Genomic DNA, 27,018 nt, shown 5'->3' with positions numbered 1-27,018 from the left:
AGTGGGGGCGGTCTAGGTTGGATATTAGAAAAACTATTTCACTAGGAGGATGGTGAAGCACTGGAATGGGTTACCTAGGGAGGTGGTGGAATCTCCATCCTTAGAGGTTTTTAAGGCCCAGCTTGACAAAGCCCTGGCTGGGATGATTTAGTTGGGGGTTGGTCCTGCTGTGAGCCAGGGGTTGGACTAGATGACCTCCTGAGGTCCCTTCCAACCCTAGTATTCTATGATTCTATGGCCCAGTTTGGTGCCCACATCCCCGAAGGGGCCCGGAGCTGTTCTACTGCAGTCAGTGGATATGGTGCTGTTGAGTGCAGGGGTTGCTGGGTGTGGAGGGATCAATTTCCACTTTAGAGACACTTTAAAAAGAGCCATTTTTTTAGGGGGACTCTCCTGGCATTAATGGTTTGTCCCCTGCTGGCTCCACTTGTGGAATTGCCCCAGGCCTGCTCCCTCCCTGGAGCTTCGGTCATGGGGGTAGCACAGCTGAGTGAGGAGATGGCCTTTGTATCTGAAGTGAACAGGAGTATTCCTAGCATAGGACTCTGTGAAGCACCTGGAGAGATGCACTGTGGAACTGCTTCATTCCACCGTCAAGTGATATTGCAGCTTGTATATGATCTGTGGTATCCAGAGCTCCTGTTGTTCCTTTCATCCTGGTCAGAGGGTTTCAATCTGTGCAGACTGCTACCCTACCAGAATAGTGGGTAAGGAAATGGGGAGGGGGATAAGTCAGCAGTCCTGGCTCCACACCCTCTGGGAATCCCATGTGGAGCTGTGTTCTGTGGGGCAGGAGCAGGGGTCAGAAAAACATCCATCCGGCCAGGTCAGAGGAAGATGGATCCTGTGTGTAAGGTGCTGTACTGGGCCATATCACGATATCTGGGCTCAACTACTGCCTCTGTCACCAGCTCCCTGTTTGCCCTGGGGCATATCACTGCATCTCTGTGGCCCAGATCACCCCTTCTGTGAGGGAAGAGCCCTGGAGGGGGCTCCACAGGAGGAAATCTCTGCAGATGCCTTCAGGGAGATCGCCCATGTCATCCCACAGGGAGCAGGCAGGGTTCGTCCTCTCACAGAAACGGCTGCAGGGCCTACCCGCAAGCCTGGCAGCACCAGGGGGAATCACAGGAGGCCACAGCTGTGCGCCTGGAGGTCTCTCAGGATCTCAGAGGACCCCCAGGATCTTTGGGCAGTTACATGGGACGGACAGCACAGTCTGGGCTGGCGCAGAGATATGAACCATCGCACCAGCTCCACTCACTGCTATCATTGCCCACCTTGTCTCCACCCCATAGCTCTATGAGGACCCAAGTCTGTGGGGAGAGGCCTCTGCCCGGAAGAGCTATTGATACTGTAGAGGCATCGGAGCCCCCTTCCCTGAGGAAGGTGGGAGACACGTCTGTGAAGGTTCTGTGTAGGGCACAAGGTGTTCCCAGGCTGTGAGACAGGATAATGACCTGCCAGCGATGCTGTGGGGGCTGATGGATGAATGTATGAGAGATGGGGACCACAGCGAAGCATACAGGTGACTACAACTGAAATTCCTGAAGAGAACCTGTCTGAACTGCTGTCTTGTGGCACACGGCCAGCCCCCAGGGAGGCAGTTATTTAAATAGTGAGGTCACTGGAACATTTAATTTAACTTCTGTACTTATTTCCGCTTTTTTAAAATCCCCATCAGTCTCTCTGTGCACATGCTCACTAAAGCCCTGAGCAATCCATAGCAAATAACGACATGGTGAATCCTCCCCATACATCCTGCCATTGCGAGCCCATCTTATAGCCCCAAGAGCTTCAGGAAGCGGAGAAGCCTTGCTGTGGGCCTGGGAGATTTGCCGAGTTGGGCTGTCAGAGTGCAGAATTCCAAAACCAAGGGCCCTTCATTGGTGTTAAAAAAACTGTCTTCCGATTAGGGCTGTGGGCCAGGTAATATCTTTGATGGATTTCAGCTCTTGGATTACCCAGAAACTCCCTGTCCCTTTCTCAAAGGTTTCAGTTATTTACCGTTATTCAACGCAACTTGGTATGAATTCCATGTAATCGGAGCTTGGTCTAACTTCAAGTGTGAGGCTTAGGTGGAAGTGCCCCCATGTGCCACACTGTTCCTGTTCCCTGACTGGTTGAACATAACTATCAGGCACTTAGTGTGAGCACTTGCAGAAAGCCTGGCCCAGATACTCCCGTCCCTTCAGTATATGAGCATGTGTCAGGGACTGGGGCAGGGGCAGTTGTGTTTAGTGGTTGGAGCCAGAGACAGTAGCCAGGAATCAGAGCCAAAGATCAGAAAAAGAGTCAGAGGCCAGGTGCCAGAGCCAAAGTTACATGTCAGGAATTGGAGCCAAGGGTCAGACCCAGGTTAGCTGGAGTAAAGCAAGGCTGGGGCCAGGGCAGGAGTAGGGCTGAGTCCGAGGCAGCAGCACAGATGGAACAAGGCGGTGCACGGCAGAGAAAAGCGGGGGCAAGAGCTATCACAGCCATGAGCAAATGCTCTGAACAGCTGCTGAACTGCGGCTCTACTGGGCTTAAGAGCAAGCTTGCTAGCTCCCTCAGCCAACCAGACAGAGCATTGCATGAGGTGGTCTAGCTCTGTTCGTTAGGCTGCCAGGAGACTGAGCTGGCACAGCTGCAGGGCTTTGTTCCTGACAGTACCCCCTTCAAGGATGCCCCCAGACCCAACATCTCAGGGTAGACTCTGTGAGAAGCGTGCAGCAGATCTGGGGCATGGATGTGCTCTGCCGGTTCCGAGGACCATTCATCCTGGCCAGAAGTCTCCCAGGCCACCAAGTATGGCAGTTGTCCCCAGTACATTGGGAGTCGAGGATTTGTTGCACAATGTACTTATCTTGCCCATGGACCACTGCAGGCAGAGGGCTGGAATGGTACGGGAAGGGGTTCTCAGCATGCGGCTTCAGGAGGGAGAAATGAAACATGGAGTTAATCTTCAGAGACCTGGGTAAATTGCAGTTTGAATGTTCCGAAGGGCCCTGATATTGGTGGTCCAGTTTGGCCAAAGAGTGAAAGCAATTTAAGATTGCGTGTAGACAGCAAGATTTTGTCTCCTATGGCAAGGTTGCAGGTGGCCTGGCAGCCCTGGTCAACATGATGCTTATATGTTTCCTTTAGAGATTTGTAGCTGCTCCTTGAACTCCTCCTGTGCTTGGAAGAAATGGATAGCTCGTTCTGCAGCCACAGGTACCAGGGACTTCATGGGGACATCCAGAGGAACGTGAGGATGACACCCATAGCTGATGAAAAAGGGCTTTGCTGGGTGGAGGCGTGGGTGGCATTATTTTAAGCAAATTGGCATATGGAAGCATAAACAACTAGTTGTCCTGATGATAATTCAGAAGGCAGCAAAGGTATTGTCCAGGAATCTGGTTAACCCGTTCCATCTGTCCATTGGTGTGTGGATGATAGGTAGATGGGAGGAGTGGCTCCATCCTCAGAAGCCTTAGAAATGCCCACTAGAACTGGGAAACAAAATGAGGACAGTGGTCTGACATGGTGCGTGTTGGCAGTCCAGGGAGACGAAAGATGTTCTCCAGGAAAAGGCAAGCCATTTCCTGGGCAGTAGGGTTGGCATAGCAGGGGATCTTGGTTAGGAGCTGTATGCCACTGGGAATGTGGCAGCTCTAATAAAGTCAATGGAGATAAGAGCCCATGGCTGAGCTGGAATGGGCCTGGGCTGGAGAAGTTTGAGCATGGGCATTTGGTCCGGGTGCAAAGGCTGCAGGATCTTATGTAGTTCTTGACTTATGTAGTGCAAGCCCAGCCACCAGAAACGCCTCAAGATTAGGCTCCAGGATTTGAGGTGGCCAAAGTGCCCAGCAAGTGGCATTCCATTTCATAACCATGGATGTTCCTCCAAGACATAGATACAGCCATTGTGGTTGTGACACCTTGCCTGGGTCACTCAGGACTGTGAACCACAGTTACTACTCGGCTTCAGTAACAGTGAGCTTTTCTGCTGCTAAACTATGAATCAGCTCCCTGATGTGCCAGCTTGTCTACTTTGCTGGCAAACTCTTTAGGACTCTGCCCGTGCAAACCTTGCCTTCCAGGTAACAATGAGTTAACCCCAATTCCCAAGTTCCCCAGAGACATCTCTCTACAGTGTCCAGTCCCTCTCCCTGGACCCTCACAGAAATTAGCAAGTTCGCTGCCTCCAAAGAGACAGAGCACACACAAACCTGGTAGTTTGGTTGAGGATTTTACCCTTCAGTTTAATACACAGCACTGAGATGGTTTGTAATGAAACAAAAATAAGTTTATTAACAAAGAACAGAGATTGAAGTGATAACTAAAAATAGAAGACACAGATATGGTTACAAGTAAAACAAAACTAGTGACCAAAACGTATACTCTTTATTAATCTCACCTATAGTCAGGTCTCAGAGATTGCAGCCCCCTTGGTTGAAAGATCCAACTTTCTCAGATTACAAGAGCTCTGGCCCCTTATTACCATCCAGTGACCGATAACAAAATGGCATTTTGCCTCTGCTTTTATCTTCCCAAACGTCATCGACCCTGTTTCAAGAGGCAGGAAGGCTTCCAGGGGTGGAGTCGCCATCTCCTGTCCAGACTGTTAAGTGGTCATCTTCCCCCACTAGCTCGCCTGATGGCTTTGTTTATCTTTTATGTAAATATACTTTTCCTTGTCCTGTGAGGTGTTACCTGATCAATTTACACTGGAAACACAGGAAAACAAGGGAAACAACAGTCCTTTGTCTAGTGCACCTGGACTTATGCACTGCTTGCAAAACACCTTTTTAAGAACACATGATTCTTTATACACCGCACAATAATGCATCACACAATAATATTAGTGAGCAGCCTGTTACCAGTTTACATATGATACCTCATATGACAACTTTTAGATACAGATTATGACAACCGTTTGTTGGGGCAATGAGTGTGTCAGGACTGATGATAATTATGGTATGGGGTGCCTCCTGTTAGTTGCCATTGGGGGGACTTCTGGGTCAAACTGGTAGAGACTCAGATCTTGGAACCTGAACCCAGAGGCTGGCAAAGTGCTGGCATTATTCAGGGTCTGGTGCAGGGGTGGGCAAACTTTTTGGCCCGAGGGCCACATCGCGGTTGCGCAACTGTATGGAGGGCTGGGTACGGAAGGGTTGTGCCTCCCCAAACAGCCTGGCCCCCGCCCCCTATCCACCCCCTCCCATTTCCTGCCCCCTGACTGCCCCCCTCAGAACTCCCAACCCATCCAACCCCCCCTGCTCTTTGTCCCCTGACCGCCCCCTCCCGGGACCCCCACCCCCATCCAATCCCCCTGCTCCCTGACTGCCCCGACCCCTATCCACACCCCCGCCCCCTGACAGCCCCCCCAGGACTCCCACCCCCTATCCATCCGCCCTCTGCTCCATGTTCCCTGACCGCCCCCTCCCAGGACCTCCCGCCCCTAACTGACCCCCGGGATCCCACCCCCTTATCCAACCCCCCCTGCTCCCTGTCCCCTGACTGCCCTCCTGACCCCTATCCACATCCCGGCCCCCTGACAGGCCCCCTGGGACTCCCACTCTCAACCCTCCCTGTTCCCCATCCCCTGACCACCCCCCCAGAACCTCCACCCCATCCAACCACCCCCTCCTCCCTGACTGCCCCCCAGGATCCCCCAGCAGCAGGAGCTCGCAGCCGCGACACCCGGCCAGAGCCAGCTCCACTCCCCACGCTGCCCAGCGGGAGCAGCAGGCCAGAGCGCAGCCCATGCGGTGGCGTGGCTGTGGGGGAGGGGGGACAGCAGGGGAGGAGACGGGGACTAAGCTCCCCGGCCGGGAGCTTAGGGGCCAGGCAGGATGGTCCCGCAGGCCGGATGTGGCCTGTGGACCATGGTTTTCCCACGTCTGGTCTGGTGGATCTGAACAGCAAAGGGAATGTTGGACAACAAGGAACAAATTGACACCATCAGGCGATTGTCTACCGTACCATTAATAAAATTGGATGCTTTGGGAATCTTGGAAGGAGTCATCTCACCAGCTTCCAGATTCTTGTCCTTGTGGAACAGGGTATAGGTAACTATAAAGTCAAACCAGGCAAAGAAGAGGGACCAGCGGCTCTGGTGTTGGTTAAGTGGCATGGGCGTTTGAAGATATTCCAGGTTTTTATTATCTTTGAAAATTTGGATGGGGAACCTGGTTTCCTCCAGTAGATGATGCCATTCCTCAAATGCAGTCTTGATGGCAAAGAGTTCCTCGTCCCATATATCATAATTCTTTTCTGCTGGGGCTAGCTTATGAGAGTGAAAGGCACAGGGGTGAAGTTGACCATGAGGATCTGCTAGCTGGGACATTGCTGCCCCCACGGCAAAATTGGACATGTCAGCTTCCATCATAAACAGTTCTGTGGGGTCTGGGTGGATAAGGATGGGTGCAGTGGTGAAGTTCTCTTTTAGTCGATCAAACACAGCTTGGGCTTCTGAAGACCAGGTGAACCAGATTCCCTTTCATAGCAATGCAGTCAGAGGAACAAGTAGACTGGAAAACCCCTTGATGTACAGCCTGTAGTGAAGCCTAGGATGAACCTCTTGATGAACAGCTAGCAAAGCCTAGTAATTGTTGTACCCCATTGATGCCCTTTTGTGTGGCCCAGGTGGATACGCCTTGCATGGGTCCATGGTTAGCCCCTTGAGAGAGATAATGTAGCCAAGGAATTCTATCGTATCCTGGTCAAACTCTCATTTTTTTGGGTTTTGCATATAGATAGTGTTGGTGAAGTATTTCTGCATACGTGATGATTGTGGAGAGCATGAATGTCAGAAAAGATTAGGATGTCATCAAGATAAATGATTAAATAGCAATCTTGCATATCCCTAAAGGTATTGTTTAGGAAGTGCTGAAAAGTCTCTGAGGGATTGCACAGGCTGAACAACTTGACCAAATATTCAGTGTCCCTACCACACATCTTCCTTTCTAATCTGGACAAGGTTATATGCCCCGCAAAGGTCCATCTTAGTAAAAACCTTGGTGGAATGGAGTCTTTTGAAAAGCTTGTTAAAGAGAGGGAGGAGTTATCAATTTTTAATAGTAGCCATGATTAATGCCCCATAGTCAATACAAAGCCGTAGAGAGCGATCCTTTTTCTTAACAAAGAAAATTAGAGCCCCATCTGGAGAAGTGGAAGGATGGATAAACCCCTTTTGTAGGTTTTCCTGGAGGTAGTCATGGATAGCCAGCAGTTCATACTCCAAATGGGAATAGATGTGGTCAAAAGGAATTTCAGCTTCGGGCTGGAGGTCAATGGAACAGTCATAGCTGTGATGGGGCAGCAAGGTGTCCAAGTTCTTTTTGTTGAACACCTTGGCAAAGAGCTTTTATTTAAGAGGTATCACAAAGGCAATGGAAGTGGCCACGGGGTGCTGAGACTTGTGGATTAACCTGCTCAGACTCAGAATCTCAGGGAAGGCAAACGAAGCAGTTGAGGGCTTCCAGCCAATGGTCCCCACAGTCGGAGACAAAAGTGACGGTAATGCAGGGAGCAGAACTGTACTGTGCCCACACGCCAACAAACACATGGGTCATGGGTGGCAAGCCAGGCCATGCTGAGGACAACTGGGGAATGTGGTGCTTGGATAAGGCCAAACTGGAGGGTCTTTCAGTGACCCTGAATGATAACAGTTTCCAAGGGGACAGTCTGGTGGGTAATGGAGCCTGACAAAAAGAGCAAACCATTGATAGACTTCACCAAGTCTGGAGAGTTCTTGCATTGATCTTATGTACCCCCACAAAATCCAAGTCCATGAATTGACCTTGGACATGGTAGGGTGTTGGATCTCAAGGTGAGTTGAAGATGTGTTGTATCCCACTTTGTCGTTGCCAAGGTACCACCAGAGAGATACCGATGCTGGGTGCCAAAGAGAGCGGGAGAGCACCACACCAGCCCCGGCACCTCTTTCGGGGCTAGGACCTGGCATTCCCTGATTGAAATGCAGATGGTGTCTTGGCAGGGCAGCTTGACACAGAGTGTCCCAGTTCCCTGCAATATAGGCATAGATCTCATCTCTGGCATCAAGATTTCTCCACATTGGAGACATGGGGATGAGCCTGACTGATTTGTGTGGGCAGCGGAGAAAGTGTTGATGATTGCAGGGCTGGAGCCAACTCACCTTTGATATAATCATTTAGGCCGAGGCAAAAGAATAGCGCTGTATGGCCTCATTCCACTTGATGTCTGCTACCAAGAGGTGGAACTCTGTGTTATACTTAGCAACTGGCACCGCGGTGCCCCTGCTGCAACACCTGAAGGTTGGCCTTGGCAGTATGCTTGCGCGTCGGGTCACCAAAGGTTAAATGAAGTTCTCAAGCTGGCACAGGAGTGGGGACAGAGCTTCCCTAGTCAGCAGGCTGATAATCAGCCCTCACCTGACCTGGTCAGTGGGGAAAGATCTACGGGCACTGCAGAAATAGAAGCCGGCGCTGATTAAGAAACTGTCAAAATTTGTCACACTCATTGTTAAACTTGTCAGGCAGGGGAATCCCCGGCTCATAGGGAGTAGGGGTTGGTGTCAGATATGGTGACTGGGACCTGCAGGGTGTGTAAGACACCCACTATCTCCAGCAGGAATCTGTTGGCCTCAGAGGGAGCCATTCCAGCCATCAGTCGGCCTCAGAGGGAGCTGTTGGCCTCAGAGGGAGCCATTCCATACCATTTTTTGGTATTTGGCTGCTCAAACCGTGAGCGGTTGTGCCTACTTAAAGCTGGATCAGGCCTAGTGGTTAGAGATGGAGGCCGTAGCCAGGAACTGGAGCCATGGGTCAGAGCTGGAGTTAGAGGTCAGGAGCCTGAGACACTAAGAGCCAAAGTCAGAAGTCGGAATTGGAGCCAAGGGTCAGAACTGGGTTACCTGGAGAGAGGCAAGGCTGGAGCGGGGCGGGAGCAAGGCTGGGAACAAGCTGGTGTAGGAGCTGATACAGCCATGGGTAAATGCTTTGAGGAACTGCAGCTGCTGCTGGGCTTAAGAGCCAGTCTGTTAGCTCCACCAGCTAATCAGATGGGGCGTTCCCTCAGGTGATCCAGCTGACTCCACCCCGCTCTGTTCCTTAGGCTGCCGGGAGACTGAACACGCACAGCTGCAGGGCTTTGTGGCTGACAGCATGCAAGCATAACGCTCACTCTCTAAACACTAACGTTAACAACACTTGCTCAGGTGAACGTTTGCAGGAAGCCAGTGCAAGGGAACCGACTCGCCCCTTCAGATTTGTTTTTACAGTCATGTTTCACTGTCCCAAGCACGCAGAATCTGTGGGGCACACCCCAGAGGTGCCCCTGAGTAATGGCTGCAGTAAGGAGGAGAGCTGAGCAAGCAGAAGATGTGCTGGGTGTGGGGACAAGCAGTGGCCAGGTGGAGCCTGCTCATTGTCCGTAGGCGAGTGAGTCTGTGGAAGCGATATGAAGAGTTTCTGAGTGCAGTGCCACCCCAGCACAGAGACAGTAAAATATTCCTTCTTGGCACTAGACTGACTGGAAACTCACTAACAGCTGGTGTCGGTCTGAAATATCACCAGGCAGTGTCCCCCAGCTCGGAATATGCACGGAGAGCACAATCCTGCTCATTTACAAGTGGCTGCTGTTCCTTTCCGTAGCAAAGATATCAGTGAGCAACTTCAACAGGCAGCTTTTGTCATGATGTGTTTGAGGTTTGGGGGAAAATTATTGTGGAAGAGTCATGTGAATAAAAAGCAAATATGCAGATCAACTAATTGGCATCCTCTCTGGGGAGGCATTAAAAGACCTTTACTACATAATGCCCCATCTAGAGAGGGAAGTCACTCAAAAATGGGACGTGAGCACGGGAGGGGGAGCGTCTGGAAGCCATGCTGGAAAGCAGGAAACAGTGAAAGAAGGGTTCTTTGGACAGAGATGAATTGAGCAACATTCAGTGTCTCATTTTTCTACATAATATTTATTTGGTCTGTAATCATGATTTTTGCTAGCTTATAGTGACTGCCTCTGCCAAAAACGCCTGCTTTGCAGTTAAATGCCTGAAGTCTTGTCTTTTAAGGCTTTCTCTATCTCCAATTCTTCTGTGTAAAATCAATCTCTATTTTATAGAAATATTGAAAGAGCTTTTGCTGGTCAGTTTTGGGACATGCTCTACCTCCTTCTTCTCCTCTCCCCTCATGAAGGGATATTATCATTTGTCTTTATTCCTGGAGAAGATAAAAGTAAAGTGTGAGTGACACCCTGCTGCAGATCTTAGATAAATACCTGGCCCTGTTTGCGCCAACTTCAAGGTGTCCAAGCAGAAGTCTGTAGAGACATTCTGTGCACAGCAAAAAGTAATGAAATATTCAGTGGGCCAGAGAGAAAGACGCTAGAGCCCGATGGCTAAGGCGCGCAGCTGGGTGGGGGCACTTGGGTTCCAGGCTCAGCTCTGCTGAATATTTAATTATTTATGCAGAGTGGGATAGTTTCAACAGGAGAGAGACCCACTCTAGATTAGAAAATAGGCTTTGGGACCCCGTGAGGGGGGAGTCTGCTGCCGGGGGCCAGCCCTGGGTGTTTAATTGATGTGTAGACATCCCCTACATCCCCTTGTGAATTTAACCCAGAAAATCAGAACATTGTCTTTTGGAAATGGTTGCCGTTCTCTGAAATCTACAGGAATTTATACCATGTTTCAATTGACCCAAATCTGTATTGTCAAATAAAGCGTCAGCCAAAAAAGGCTGCCCTGGTCTAGTTCTTTAGTCTCAGCCTTGGTGGGAACAAGAGGAGGACCGATGATCTGAGCAGCGGCTGAAGTGGAATTAGCCAGGAGTGGAGGGCACAAAGAATAGCTTGTGTGTGTGATAGTACGTGTGTTGGAGCCTCCACTTGTCTTCCAGTCCCTTGCCTTGCTACTCAAGCTGAGTGCTGGGCACACAGGTTGTCTCTAGGAGCACTGCGACAGGAAGGAGATTTTAAGAAACATGCTAGCGTGGACAGAGCCTATTTGGTGGAGCAGAAACAAAGCCTTCCTGCTGGAAGGAGCAACTACAGTACATTGTGCACCCTTCTCCTCTGCCAGGGCCGGCTCTAACTTTTTTGCTGCCCCAGGCAAAAAAGAAGAGAGCCACCCTGTCATACCCGTCCCCCGCGAGAGCCGCCGAAATCCCCCCCCAGCACCACGCCACCCGAAGCCCCACTCCCCAGCACCGCGCCGCCCAAAGCCCTGCCCCCCGTCCGAGCGCCACACCGCGCCAGCCCCCCTAAGATCCTGCCCCCCCGAGCATCACGCCGCCCAAAGCCCCACCCCCCAATCACCACGCCGCCCGAAGACGCCGCCTCCCCTCCGAGCACCACGCCGCCCGAAGCCCCGCCCTCCGAGCACCACACCGCCCGAAGCCCCGCCCCCCCAAGCACCACGCTGCCCGAAGCCCCCGCCCCCCCTCCAAGGGCCATGCCGCCCAAAGCCCCCGCCCCCCCTCCGAGCACCGCACCGCCCGAAGCCCCCGCACCCGCTCCGAGCGCTGCACTGCCGAAAATCCCCCCCCCAATAAATAAAAAATCGAGCGCCGCCCTGCCCCACGGTGCCGCCCCAAGCATGTGCTTGGTTGGCTGGTGCCTGGAGCCGGCCCTGTCCTCTGCCATGGGTGCTGGGGGGAGAACGATGTGGGTTAGGAGAGAGTACATCCTGGTAGTGCTTAGGAGGAGCCAGCTCTGAGCAGGGAGCTACCTAGACATGCCCACCAATCTCTTTGTGTTATCCCGATTGTGCAGAGTGGGACTGTGTTCTCCACTGGTGATCCTGCAGTGTAAGCGTTAGTGTAGCTCTTCATGTGTGGCCCCTCCCATCAGATCTACAGTAACTCCTCGCTTAACGGTGTCGTTCTGTTCCTGAAAAATGCTACTTTAAGTGAAACGATGTTAAGCCAATCCAACTTCCCTATAAGAATTAATGTAAATGGGGAGGGTTAGGTTCCAGGGAAATTTTTTTCATCAGACAAAAGACATTATATACATATACAGTATACGTTTTTAAATAATTTTAAACAAACAATGTAATACTGTATTCCCCAATGATGTGTGTGAAGTTTGGTTGAGGTAGGGGCGTAGCGGGGTCTGGGGCATGGGGGCTTACCCCACTCCACCCGCCCAGCATTCCAGCCAGGGAGTGGGCAAGCCCCTGACTCCGCTTTCCATCAGGAGCACCGGGCGGGTGGAAGGGGGCGAGCCCCCACGCCCCAACCCTGCTCCCTGGCTGGAACGCCGGGCGGGCGGAGCAGGGCGAGCCAAACAACCTTATAACGGAACATTGCACGACTTTAAACAAGTATGTTCTCTAATAGATCAGCAACCTAATAACGAAACAATGTTCATCGGTATGACTTTAAGTCAGGAGTTCTGTAGTAGCTTATCGAGCCACCGACCCTGTCTTTGCTGTGCCCAGAATGGCAGCCTTGATCACCTGCCCGTACACTTCTTTCTCGGACCTCTCCACACTGACCCCACGCTGCCCACTAGACATGGGAAAAACTCATCAGCCATCAACCTGCTGTCCTCTGCCTTTAAAACCCTCTTCAACACACCTCTGCCACACTGCCACCCCCCTCCAGGTTGGCACTGTGTTGGCAAGTGAGAAGCCTTCCAACTAAACTCTGCATCTCATCCTCCCCCCACCCCCTTGTCTCTTTGGCCTATCTGTGGAGTCCTGTCTGTCCCACTGAGCTCTTGGGGCAGACACTGTCTTCTTCGTTATTTGTCCATGCAGCAGGAAGCACAAGGGGTCTGATCTTTGACTGGCACTCCTAGGCACCCCATAAAATCACTAGTACTAATACTAACAAGTGAAACCTGAAGCCATGTATGACCTATATTTGCGGATTTGTTACAACCTGGACACATGGGTCAAGTTCACGGAAAGACTTGTTGAGGCTCTGAAGATTTTTGGTCAAGAATGGGCACTGGTTTGAATCAATATGGGCCGGAAATCCTGTGAAATCTGTAGTTTTGTATGGCTTTGGTACTAAAGTGGGTGAACTAAGCTTTGATGGTATGTTTCAATCCACATCTCAAAGCACATCTTGGGGGCAGTTAACCTACATGTATCAACACTGAGGCAGATGTTACCATGAAGCTTCAGATAGCTCAAATATTGAGTTAGACATTGCCCCATATACACAGACACGGGCGCCATCCCCGCACTCATCAATGCTGCAAATACTGTATGGTCAATAGTGGAGTGTGAGTCCTCCAATCAGCCAGCTCAGACCAGGAAATATGTGTGTAGCAGCTGCCATCCAGGAATCCAGAGCCACCAAGAAAACAGAAAATCTACGAAAACGGGCAGTTTCTGTGCAATTTGAAAGGCTGGGCTTGGAGGTTAACAATGAAAAGCAGAAAAACAGATTACAATTCAGCACTGAAAAAATCAAAGAAGCACAAAACCTAATATATGAACATATAATGTGCAGTATGAGATAGATATAAAAATAGTGACAAAATATTAAGTACAAATCACATATTTAGGGCCCTACCAAATTCACAGCCATGAAAAACACGTCATGGACTGTGAAATCTGGTCCCCCCTCATGAAATCTGGTCTTTTGGGTGCTTTTACCCTATACTATACAGCTTTCACGTAGGGTGACCAGATGACAAAACTGAAATATCGGGACGTGGGGGGGGGGCGGCGGCGGAGAAAAAAAAGAAAAAGCCGCCGGAGTGGGCCCCCCCCGCACCAGCTCGCCTCGTCTCCACCTCCCCCCGTAGGGGAAGGTGCCCAGCTGGTGCAATCCCACAGGTGGCCCCGGAGTGGGGACAGCAGGCCCCAGGTCCCCTGTCCTGCTTGGGTCCCTCAGGGGAACGAATGGGGCTGCCGCTGCCTCCTCCCCGGGGCGGGGTTTCCCTACAGCCCGTCCTGCGGGACGGCGCGCACGTGGCGGGAGGTGAAGCCCCGTCGGAGTCCCCGCAGGGGCAGTTGCTGTCCCCCACCACCACCCATGGGCGCGTACAGGGAGCCGGTTCCCCAGGCTGGACCCGGGGCTGCCCCTACAGGTACCGCCCCGCCCTCCTGCTGCTGCGCTCGACCGGGCCCCTCCTGCAGCTCCCGGCCCAGCCGCTCCCGGGCTCCTTCGTCCTGGCCCCACAGCAGGGGCTGCTCCGCTCCGCCCTGCCTGGAACACTCGCCCCCGCAGCCCCTCTCCGCCCCACGTGTGTCTCTGGCCCACGCACCCGGGCCCTGCCCACTCCGCGCTGCCCTGGACCCACTGTGCTGCCCTGCGGGCTGCAGGGCTAGAACAGCCTCCTTGCTGCGCTCCCGGCCCCAGCCATGGCCCATGTGCAACTTAGGGCTGCCCCCCCAGGCCCGGGATCCAATGGGGCAGTGAGGGGGTGGGGCTGGGGGCGGGGATTTGGGGAGGGATCCAATGGGGGATGGAGGGGGTGGAGTCGGGGCGGAGGGGGGCGAGAGCCCCTCCGGGCTCCGCCTGTGCGCCGGAGCGGAGGGCAAAGTTGCTTGTTTGTCCAGTGTCCTGACCGAACATTGGTCAGGATGCGGGACAAACAAGCAAATATCGGGACAGTCCCAATAAAATCGGGACGTCTGGTCACCCTACTTTCACAGGGGAGACCTGTGTTTCTCAAATTGGGGGTCCTGCCCAAAAGGGAGTTGCAGAGGGGTCATAAGGTTATTTTACGGGGGTTGTGGTATTGCCACCCTTACTTCTGTGCTGTCTTCAGAGCTCAGCGGACAGAGAGTGGTGACTGTTGGCCAGGTGCCCAGCTCTGAAGGCAGCGCCCCGCCAGCAGCAGCGCAGAAGTATGAATGGCAATCCATACCATACCAGGCCATCCTTACTTCTATGCTGCTGCTGGCGGTGGCTCTGCCTTCAGAGCTGGGCTCCCGGCCATCAGCTGCTGCTCTCCAGGTGCCCAGCTCTGAAGGCAGTGCTACCACCAGCAGCAGCACAGAAGTAAGGGTAGCAGTACCACAACCCCCCTACAATAACCTTGCGACCCCCCCACAACTCCTCCTTGGGTCAAGACCCCTATAATTACAGCACCATGAAATTTCATATTTAAATAGCTGAAATAATGAAATTTACTATTTTAAAAATCCCATGACCATGAAATTGACCAAAATGGACTGTGAATTTGGTAGGGCCCTACACATATTGTGCAAATGTATCACTCAGTGTAGCAAGTACATGTATAGTTCACATTTACCAATCAGTGTAATGGTAAATCATGCTCTGATCTCTGGTGAACACTTTTGTTAAATATTTGAGTTTATAGTCTTTGGCCCACAGTCCTAGTTTCATCCATATTTACCTGGCTAGATTGTCCTGAGATATATTGCCCAGCAACTCAGTTTCATCTAGTTGTGGAAGAATAGGAGCAAAAAACAGTTCCCAGATCTGAAAAGAACTAGCAAAGAAAGAAGAACAGGAGTACTTGTGGCACCTTAGAGACTAACAAATTTATTAGAGCATAAGCTTTCGTGGACTACAGCCCACTTCTTCAGATGCATAAGTGGGCTGTAGTCCACGAAAGCTTATGCTCTAATAAATTTGTTAGTCTCTAAGGTGCCACAAGTCCTCCTGTTCTTCTTTTTGCGGATACAGACTAACACGGCTGCTACTCTGAAACCTAGCAAAGAAAGGATTCGATGGAATTTGATGAGGAGATAGCATTGTCTTTCTTTGCCGTTATGTTTATGTTATGTTGTGTTTATGTAGCATATGATGGTAGCCTGACATTTAAATCAAAAATGTTGATTCAAGCCAAAGGTTTAATTTCAAATTGACATTTTGAAACTAAACATTTTGCTCCATTTCAAAATGTTGTTTTGAAAAATATTTTTTTTTGTCAAAAGTGACATTTCCCCGTGAAAAACATTTATTTTGATGAAACCACATTATCCGACAGAAGTTTTTTTTTGTTGGAACATTTTTGAGCCGCACTGGCATTGAGTCATTTTGGCTCCAATGTTTGCCGCCCAGGATAAAGAAATGAGCATGAAGTTGACCTTCCTCAATTATAGTTGAGCGGAGTAATACATAGAACGGCCATTTCATATTCATTTGTGTTTGTCAGTGAATTTGCTTTGATTCTTTTCAGTTTACTTTCCATGCCCATGGGAGGGACCACTTCCTACTGACATGACTGGAAAGTGAATTCCAAAGTCTCATGAGGAAAACCAAATTTTAAATCATTGACATTCATCCTTCCAGGTAACAGAAGACAATGTTGTGTTATTTATGTAACCAATCACACCTCCATGGCATAGCTAGAATTTATAGCAATTTATGATACAGTTCATGATCAGGCTGCAGACTAAAAATGTTGGCTTTTTCTTCTGTCAAATTCAAATATTGAATACATTTTAGGGAATCACAATATGCTCATATATCAGAGGGGTAGCCGTGTTAGTCTGGATCTGTAAAAGCAGCAAAGAGTCCTGTGGCACCTTATAGACTAACAGACGTATAGGAGCATGAGCTTTCGTGGGTGAATACCCACTTCTTCGGATGCAACACCCACTCCGAAGAAGTGGGTATTCACCCACGAAAGCTTATGCTCCAATACGTCTGTTAGTCTATAAGGTGCCACAGGACTGAATATGCTCATAGATATCCTGTTAGCAGAAAAAGGAGCACAATAGATACATTATCAATAGCTATATTATTTGTTGTAAATTATTTGATCAGTTGTAATGATGAGTCAATACAATGAATCCCTCTTGCTGATGTAGCCTACAGGGCTGGCACGGGGATCAATGTTATTGTAGGTTTCGGTACTGGGAAGGGGCATTGCATGCAAGTGGAAATGCAATCGAGTGGAAGATAAGAAAAATAAGCTTAAATAATTTGACCCCTCTGGGATGCATGCTTTGCTTTAGTTGTTGCTGGTAGAGACTTCTGTATTGTAGAAAGAGCAAAATAGTTTAAATCGCCTCCCATTTCATACACACATTGTTTTCTGAAAAATGTTCCCCTGTGTAGAAATTTTCTGTTCCTGCTTAATGCAAGCTGAGCAGTGCCCCTCTGTCCCTCTCCAGTGGTGGACCACGTAAACATTTCTGAGTCAGCTACTGGCTGTAAGCTAAGGCGAGTGATGTCCTAGCCTAGGAAGTGGAGGTTTTTGCTGTTAGATCCAGAAGTCCCAGGTTCAAACTTTGTGGCTGCTGAGCCATTCAGGGGCATCCATAAAAAGTGACATGGGGATGTGTGCAGCACTGAACTCAGGACAAGTATCAGGGAGTAGCCGTGTTAGTGTGTATCCACAAAAACAACGAGGAGTCCGGTGACATCTTGAAGATTAACAGATTTATTTGGGCATAAGCTTTCGTGGGTAAAAAAGCACTTCTTCAGATGCATGGAGTGAAAATTACAGATACAGGCATAGATATACTGGCATATGAAGAGAAGGGAGTTACCTTACAAGTGGAGAACCAGTGTTAACAAGGCCAATTTAGTCAGGGTGGATGTTGTCCACTCCCAGTAATTAATGAGGAGGTGTCAATACCAAGAGAGGGAAAATTGCTTTTGTAGTTAGCCAGCCACTCCCCGTCCCTATTCCAGCCCAAATTAATGGTGTTAAGTTTGCAAATGAATTGTAGCTCTGCAGAACTCAGGACAAGTGTCACTGTTGACTGAATCAATTGTATTTAGCTGTTTGTTATTTATACAAAAGGGGAGAAAACACACAGTTTCCTAATCTGTCCAGCCGTGTGGGTGTTTGTCCATATAGATAACTCTAAACCAGCAAGCTTTGAAAGGTCAAATGTAGGGTGGAATTATTCCTCTCTCAGCTGGATTGCGTTTCCTAGGTTTAAAAAGTAAAGTACTGCATTCAGGAGAAAGCCATGTTGGGTCCTTCTTTACTATACAGCAGGGGTAGGCAACCTATGGCACGCGAGCTGATTTTCAGTGGCACTCACGCTGCCCGGGTCCTGGCCACCAGTCCGGGGGGCTCTGCATTTTAATTTAATTTTAAATGAAGCTTCTTAAACATTTTAAAAACCTTATTTACTTTACATACAACAATAGTTTAATGATATATTATAGACTTATAGAAAGAGACCTTCTAAAAAGGTTAAAATCTATGACTGGCACGCGAAACCTTAAATCAGAGTGAATAAATGAAGACTTGGCACACCACTTCTGAAAGGTTGCCGACCCCTGCTATACAGTATTTGAGTTACACAACGAGCCAAATAACACTGCCACCACTAGAGGGTGCTCTTGTGCCAACATAATACAAAGTTGCTTTCTGCCACTCACTCTTACATAAAGTTTGGACCATTTTGAAAGCATTGACCCCAGGGCCACCAAGGCAAGAATAACCCACACGGGGGAGTGCAAACTCTGAGCTGATTCTGCCACCCCTGCTCACACAGAGCTGTGCCTTACTCTATGAGCAATCCTGTGGATTTCTGTGGTACTGCTCAATGTACCGATGGCAGGATCCAGCCCTTTGTATGTTTGAACTCATGTCATTTCTCCTAATTCAACCCCTGGGGGGTGGGCCCCAAGCCCATGGACCCTCAAGATCGACACGGTTCTCAGAGGCTCTGTTGGAGGCAAGGGATATATTGTCAGAAGACTCTTGTCTTCGCACTGGGTTATTGGGTCCCTTAAGGCCACCCAAGTATGGTCCAAGCCTTGGCCCTCTCTTGTTAAATCCATTCCATGGAATATAGAGATGTGCTGCAAGGCCCCAAGTTAAAGCTGTAGCAGAAACCATAACTTTTAGAGTTGTCTGCCTTCTCGGGGCTTAACCCTGCAATGGCTCTCTAAACAGCATTTGCTGGGTTTAGCTGCCATGGCAAATGAAACATGAATGTGTTCTCATTTGGCCTGTACAGCCGAGAATTCAATTCCCAATTGTTCCTGTCAGTACTTGCATTGGTTTAAAGTTTGTTTGGGAATTTAGTTTACCTAAAAGAGTAGGAATGCAGCTTTGCCTTGGAGGAGGGGATCTTTCTGATGTGCGTGTGATTATGAGCTGTATCTCCTTGCTTTGCTTCAGGCAGAGAGAATGGTAGGATGAAAAATGAGGAATCAGACATAACTTAGAGATAGTTAACCTGAGCCAGGCACCTTCCCCATGCTGTGACTTCCCCTACAAAGAGGATGGGGACGGCAGCATTAATTGCCCTTTGTATAAACCAATGCAGAATTTCTTTCAACACAAGCCTTTAGTATTGCTCGGTTAGGATGCAGTCTGCTCTAATCTGCTTAACTCCCCCCTTCCCCCCATATATCTGGTTTAGCTCTCAAAGAGTAATTAGATGACAACATTCATTCAGTTAAAATGGGAATGGAACAGGCTATGCAGGCAGCATTTGCCAAAGCCCGGCATGTTTTTTGCCCTGTAAATTTGGAGAGTTTCCTATTCACTGTGATTGTTTGTATCAATTGCTAAGGAGTCTGACTGTTCCTGAACAGAGAAAAAAATGTATAGTAATATGCAGATAGAAATCACAAGCCTCCTAGTGCAAGCAGAAGAAATGTGATCCTCAAGAAATAAGGAATAACTGCAATTTGTATTAGCAGAGGACCAAGAACAAACTTTAGAGAACATACAAACCCTGACACAACTCAGAGGTGGAAAGGCAAAATCACTTGAGACTCCATCATGATACGAGGACAAAAAGACAAAACCAACTATTTTAAAAATCAGTTTACTCTAATCTGAGAATCCAACCTGTAGTATGCATTAATGGCAATTGTATGGTTATTGCATTGTGTCACTCTAGAGTTAAGATTGTTTGATTCTTAGATTCCAAGGCCAGAAGGGACGATTGTGATCATCTAGTCCGGCCTCCTGTATTACACAGGCCAGAGAATTGCCCCAAAATAATTCCTAAAGCAGGTCTTTTAGAAAAATGGCCAATCTAGAATTAAAAATTGTCAGGGATAGAGAATCCACCATGGTCCTTTGTTAATTGTTCCAATGGTTAATTATTCTCACCATTAAATATTTATGCCTTATTTCCAGTCTGAATGTGTCTAGCTTCCACTTTCACCCATTGGATCATGTTCTACCTTTCTCTTTTAGATTGAAGAGAGTACCATGTAGGTACTTATTGTCTTGTACTTGAGGTTTGTGGCTTGTGTACTTCACTGTCATCAAGTCACCTCTTAACCTTTCCTTTGTTAAGCTAAATAGATTGAGCTCCTGGGGCCTCTCACTATAAGACAGGTTTTCAAATCTTTTGACTGCAGCATCACACTGGGGTTATCCACCATGACCCCAAATCTTTTTCAGAGTCACTGCTTCCCAGGATAGCGTCCCCCATCCTGTAAGTATGGATTTACATTTAGACGTATTAAAACAAATATTGTTTGTGTGAGCCAATTCACCAAGTGATCCAGATAGCTCTGAATCAGTGATCTGTCATCTTCCTTGCTAAAAAAGTTAAATAGTGTAGGGCCAAGAACTGATCCTTGCAAGATCCCACTGGAACCACAACTGCTCAATGCCAATTCCCCATTTACAGTTCCATTTTTGAGACCTATCACTTAGCCAGTTTTTAATCCATTTAATGTGTGCATGTTAATTTTATATCATTCTAGATTTTAATGAAAATGTCATATGGTACCAAGTCAAATGCCTTTCAGAAGTGTAAGTATATCATGTCAATACTATTATCTTTATCAACCAAACTTGTAATCTCATCAATAAACGATATCAAGTTAGTTTGACAGGATCTATTTTCCATAAACCCATGTGGATTTGCATTAATTACATTACCCTAGATTAATTCTTTATCAATTATGTCCCATACCAGACACTCCATTATTTTGCCCAGATGTCAGGCAATGTCAGGCTGACGAGACTATAATTACCCAGGTCATCTTCTTTACCCTTTTTAAAAATTGGTACAACATTAGGCTTCTTCCAGTCTTCTGGAACATTCCCAGTGTTCCACGACTTATTGAAAATCAACATTAATGATCCAGTGAGCGCCTCAGCTGGCTTTTTAAAAACTTGTGGATTCAAGTTATCTGGACCTCCTGATTTTAAAATATCTAACTCTTGTAGCTTTTGTTTAACATCCTCCAGAGATACTAGTGGAATGGAAACAGTCTTGTCATCGTCATATAATGAGACTATATCATCTGTTTTTTCCCCAAATACAGAAGAGAAATATTTATTGAACACTTCTGCCTTTTCTGAATTATTATAGATAATTGTTACCATTTCCATTTAGTAATAGACCAGTACTATTGTTGGAGTCTTTTTGTTCCTAATATATTTTTAAAAACTCCTTTTTAATGTCCTTAACTCTGCTGTCCATAGATTTCTCTTTCTATCCCTTTGCTTCCCTTATACATTTTCTACAATTTCTAACTTCTGATTTATATTCATTACTATCAACTTCCTCTTTCTTCCATTTGTTATATTTTTTATAGCTGCTGTCACTTCCCCTCTAAACCAGGTTGTTTTTTAAATCATCATGGCCTTCTTCATCAAATATGGGATTGTGTCTTTTTGGGCCTCTAGTAAGGTGTTCTTAAATAATTACCAATTAGCATTCACATTTTTCGTATTAAATTCTTCATCCCAAATGATTTGGCTCATAATTATTTTCAGCTTTGTGAAAATGGCCCTATTAAAGCACCAATTATTTTATTATTGGTTTACATTACAAACTGGAATGAAAAACCAAAATAAAAAAAAATTCCCACAAAATGGAAACTCCACTTTTTAAAAATTTGGGACAATTGAAACATTTTCATTTCAGCAATGTAAAAACATTTCATTTTGACTTTATCTTTTTGCTTTATTTCATTTTGACTTTATATATTATATTAATGTATTAATTATATTATATATACTTATAACATTAAATACAATATGTAGCTAAACATAACATCTGATTATTAATATATTAATATACTATAAAAGTAATAACAGCAATCAAAATGACAAAGTCAAACCAAAATGTTTTTACATTGTTGAAACAAGACTTTTGACTTTTTCCCATCAAAAATGTTGTTGAAATCGACATGTTCTCACAAAATGTTTTGATTTTGATGAAACTGCATTTTTCAAGGGAAAGCTCTACTTATAACCATCAATAACACCTTGTAGTGATGGGCTTGTATCTGTAGTATACTCATTACATTCTATTAATAATTCATTAACCCTTTATAAACTATGTATGAGTGCAACCTTACAAAATAAGATCGAACAGAAATGACTTAAAAAGAGATTTCAGGTAGAATTAAACAGTGGAGCCAGGACATGCTTGCAACATACTGTGACTGTCTCCCAGGACTCGGTGGATTGACGTGCACTTGGCAGAAGGCAGTCACAGAACCTGGCATTGACTTCAGTGGGGCCCAAATTTCATCCATAGGTTTCAGGCCAGAAGGGACCATTCTGATCATCTAGTCTGACCTCCTGCACAGCACAGATCAGAGAAATTCACCCCGTGATCTCTCTTGTAGAGGGAAATATTCTAAAATTTGTTTGGCAGTGTCACCAAACTGCTGCTCTCTCTGCATATTCATTAGAGCTGAGCAAATAGTGGAGCAACATTTCTGCAAATATTCATTTGAAATTGAAAATAAATGGCAATTTGACCCTTTGGAATTCACTTTCCATTAACATTCCAATTTTACTGGCAGGAACAATCACCAGAAGCAGATCTGACGCTCAGATGCTAGAATGCTTAGCACATGCCAGTTTGAAATTGTACATTGAATTGTTCTATTCAAAACTCAGATGCTGGGCTGTGTTGAATTATTACACAACTGAGGGAATCAGGGAACAGAAACAGTTGCCACACGGCTTGTGTGACAGGCCAAAACAGCATGAATTTGAAAGTTCCAATCTTGAATATTTACAGTAAATGGTTTCTGAGCTATTCATATAAGGGGAAGAATTCATGCTGAAATTCACAAATACTTTTGAATCATGACTAAATAATGGAATAATAAATGGAAACCAATCATGAACAGTGTAAAGACAAAATTTGATGACTAGATTATGGACGGTGAATTATTTCCTCAGCTCGAATATTTATCTGTATTTCATGGCTCTAGGAGCCTTTTGCCCTGGTTTGTAATTCTAATATCTGGGTTAATTCCTTACACCAGTGGATAGAAATCCAGTTATTCAGTACCTAGTACTTCTGATGCCCTTTGCTCTGCCTTTTCTATTTCTTTTTTTAAGAAATCTTCTGAATTTGGAAATATTTTTTCCTTTTCTTTTTGCCTTGTCTTTGTCTCTAGGAGACTCAGGGTACGAACAGGAGAGCAGCAGCATTAATATTGATGTGGACCTCGGTTCTTAGGAGCTGTGTTTCTGAGAATGCCAGCAGCATATAAATACTGTTACTGGCTAATTAATGAGTATCAAGCTGAGTTCTGATTTATCGGGGGGTTGCCTCTTATTTTTACCCCTTCTAACTAGTACTGATGGCCACGTTGGAATGGACGCTAACAGTAAGCTTCTTCCAAGGCTTTCTGGACTGTTCAGGCAAAATGCCGGAAATCCTTGCTAGTGGAGTGGTCCATGGTCACCATGTAGGGAGACATCATTCAGCTGAGACATTAGCAATGTTGACCCAGCACAGTCCCAGCCAGCAGCCCCCACCCTTTTATTCGAAGGGGAGTCATGGTACAGTAACAGTTTGCTCCAGTGTTTCAGATCACTTGTAAGGGTACGTCTACACTTACCGGAGGGTCCGACAGCAGGCAATCAATGTTCTGGGATCAATTTATCACGTCTGGTTTAGACGCGATAAATCGATCCCGGATCGATCCCGGAAGTGCTCGCCGTCGACGCCGGTACTCCAGCTCGGCGAGAGGAGTACGCGGCATCGACAGGGGAGCCTCCCTGCCGCGTCTGGACCCGCGGTAAGTTCGGACTAAGGTACTTCGAATTCAGCTACGTTATTAACGTAGCTGAATTTGCGTACCTTAGTCCGAAGTGGGGCGTTAGTGGGGACCAGGCCTAAGTATTTGCTGTATAAGACAGAAGCAGGGTGTGAGTCCTTCTACCCTGGCCTGCCCCAAATGGGGGTTCAACCCATGTCAGCTCTTCTTCATCATGATTTGTAAAACATGTGACTTTTAGAGCAGATTGAAATGTTCCAACTAGACCATTTTTTTCTGTCAAAAATCAAAATGTTACACAAAACCAATTAGTTTCTGATGAATGTTTTCAATTTTTCAGCAAAAAAGTTTGAAATGAAACAGAATGAACTTTATGGTTTGGTTTGGTTTCACATTGCATTTTTGTCTCCTTTTAGTTTTGCAATTTTGGGTTTTCAGCATCTTATTTTCCTTATTTTCAGAGTCTTATTTCCCTTTGGAAGGGGAAAAAAAGAATAAAATTGGCTTCCCCCATTTTTTCTGCCTTTGTTTGAAAAAATTGCGTGTTTGAAATGTAAAATTCGAAGTGGGGTTGTTTTTTTTCTCCATTCTCACTTTTTCTTTCTTTTCCCCTATTTTCCTTATTACCCCTGAATACAACTGAAGGAATTATGGCCAAAGGTTTTTTCTTTTTTTATTGTCTTTCCTTTTTTTCTTTTTCTTTTTTTAAAAACATTTTCCTTTTGCTGCACTAACAGTTCAAAACTTTCTCAAATTTGGAAAACTTAGAGCAGGCAAAGGAAAAATTCATCTCCTTCACTCTCCCCTTAGGTAACTTTAAGGTGGAGAAATTTTGGTAAGTTACAAAGTGGAAAAATGGAAAAAGAGAAAAAAATGAAAACGGAACCCCCTGGACATCATTCAGTTTACTTCGCAGGGCCATAAATAAATAAATGAATAAATTTACAAACAAAAAACAGAGAGAGAGAGGTGAAAGGGGAAAAAGAAAATTCCAAAATTTAAAAAAAAAAATTTTAAACAGTAATTTGCAAAAAAATGTATATATAAAAAAAACCAAAACTTGGTTTTTCAGCTCCAAACCCTGACAAACAGAGACAATTTAGGAGTGATGGAGTTTTTCATACAATTGTTTTTCCATTTTTTGCCCATCTCTATCTGCTTTGGCTGGTGTTGTTAGGAATCCATATGTAAAGCTGCTGAGATACACACTGAACCCTGGACCTTTGCTCCTAGGGTACACTATTTTGAGCACTACATAGCCCACAATGATAAAGACAGCCCCTGCCTCGAAGATCTTACAGTGTAAATGACAGACCCAGAAATGGGCCATTCTAGGTGTGACACAGTGATGGTGTGTTTAAATAATAGCCTTGCTCTCGTTTCCCATTTGTGCTGGAGACAGCGGCTGCAGGGAGGAGGGATGTAAGCTGCAGCTGCTTCCTCTGAATGACTTTCCCAGCATCAGTCGGGTGCCACGTGACAGATTTGTCTGGTTTGTATTGGGTAAGACTGTGTGAGAGAGACATCCTCCAATAAGCCACAGAGATGTGGAAGGGGGAAATGTGGCCATACTGTCCTCTAGTGGTGAGGTTGATGAGGCCATGGAATAAAGATGGCTGACTGCCCAGGAATCTGGGCCATGTTGTAAATACTACAGCTCTCTAATGCTGGACTGAGCTCCTCCATGATTTTACACCATCTCTCTCTCACACAGACTCACAGACTTTAAGGCCAGAAGGGGCCATCATGACCATCCAGTCTGACCTCCTGCACATCGCAGGCCACAGAACCTCACTCACCCACTCCTGTAACAGACCCCTAACCTCTGGCTGAGTTACACACATCCTCAAATCATGATTTAAAGACTTCAAGTTACAGAGAATCCACCATTTACACTAGTTCAAACCAGCAAGTGACCTGTGCCCCACGCTGTAGAGGAAGGTGAAAAACTCCCTTGATCTCTGCCAATCTGACCTGGGGAAAATTCCTTCTCAACCCCAAATAGAGCAATCAGTTAGACCCTGAGCATATGGGCAAGACACACCAACCAGACACCTCTGTAGTAACGTAGAGTCCTTCCCACTTAGTGCCCCATCTCCAGCCATTGGAGATGTTTACTGCTATTAGTCGCAGATTGGCTACATGCCATTGTCAGGGCCAGCTCCAGGCACCAGACTACCAAGTATGTGCTTGGGGCGGCACCTGGAGGGGGGCGGCGCTCACCCAGGGAGAACGGAGCCGCAGCGGGCTCGCCGCCCTTCCCCGGCGCTCTGGCCGGTCGGGAGAGCGGGGCCGCGGCCGGGCTCGCCGCCCTCCCCCGGCGCTCCGGCTGGCCGGGAAGAGCGGGGCCGCCCTCCCCTGGTGCTCTGGCCGGTCGGGGAGAGCGGGGCCGCGGCCGGGCTCTCCGCCCTCCTCACGGCGCTCCGGCCGGTTGGGGAGAGGGGGGCCGCCCTCCCCTGGCTCTCCGGATGGTCGGGGAGAGCGGGGCCGCCCTCCCCTGGCGCTCCGGCTGGTCGGGGAGAGCGGGGCCGCGGCCGCGCTCTCCGCCCTCCTCACAGCGCTCTGGCCGGCCAGGGAGAGCGGGGCCGCGGCTGGGCTCGGCGCCCTCCCCTGCCGTGCTCCCCGCCGAGGGGCGGGGGGCGGCGGGAGGCTTTTTTGACTGGGGCGGCAAAAAAGCCAGAGCCGGCCCTGGCCATTGTAGTCAGTCTCATCATAGCATCACCGTCATAAGCTTATCAGGCTCAGTCTTGAAGAACTTCACTCCTCTGATGGCTAGAAACCTTCATGTAATTTCAAGCCTAAACTTGTTGATGGCCAATTTATATCCATTTGTTCTTGTGTCCACATTGGCACTTAACTTAAATAACTCCTCTCCCTCCCTGGTATTTTATTCCTCTGATGTATTTATAGAGAGCAATCATAGCTTCCCTCAGCCTTCATTTGGTTAAGCTAAATAAGCCAAGCTTCTTCTATCTCCTCTCATAAAGTAGGTTTTCCATTCATCGGATCATCTTAGTAGCCCTTCTCTGCACCTGTTCCAGTTTCAATTCATCTTTCTTAAACATGGAAGAACAGAGTTGCACACAATACTCCAGATGAGGTCTCACCAGTGCCTGGTATAATGGTACTAACACTTCCCTGTTTCTGTTGGAAATACCTCATCTGCTTCATCCTAGGACTGCATCAGCCTTTTTCACAGCCGCATGGGTGGCTCATAGTC

The 27,018-nt window shown here is 47.4% G+C and overlaps 1 protein-coding gene across 27 annotated transcripts in view; it reads left to right on the top strand.

The window, feature by feature from the left end:
* PKNOX2 (PBX/knotted 1 homeobox 2) overlaps window positions 1–27,018 on the top strand; it is a 658,041-nt gene that overhangs the window by 209,284 nt on the left and 421,739 nt on the right. For 8 of the 27 annotated variants that reach the window (XM_065570190.1, XM_065570172.1, XM_065570178.1 and 5 more), the window contains exons 3-4: window positions 16,063–16,175; window positions 20,526–20,574. The exons of 13 other annotated variants lie outside the window; for them this stretch is intronic. In XM_065570190.1, the coding sequence (XP_065426262.1) occupies window positions 20,545–20,574 (30 nt within the window). In that variant the 5' untranslated portion in view covers window positions 16,063–16,175; window positions 20,526–20,544. The remainder of the gene's footprint in view (window positions 1–16,062; window positions 16,176–20,525; window positions 20,575–27,018) is intronic. 6 more of the 27 variants (XM_042851988.2, XM_065570191.1, XM_065570184.1 and 3 more) reach the window with 1 other exon arrangement.

The sequence above is a fragment of the Chrysemys picta genome, chromosome 16, assembly GCF_011386835.1.
Source record: "Chrysemys picta bellii isolate R12L10 chromosome 16, ASM1138683v2, whole genome shotgun sequence".
NCBI lineage: Eukaryota > Metazoa > Chordata > Testudines > Emydidae > Chrysemys > Chrysemys picta.
Note: the sequence above shows the minus strand (reverse complement) of the source record. Positions and strands in the feature narration are given on the sequence as shown.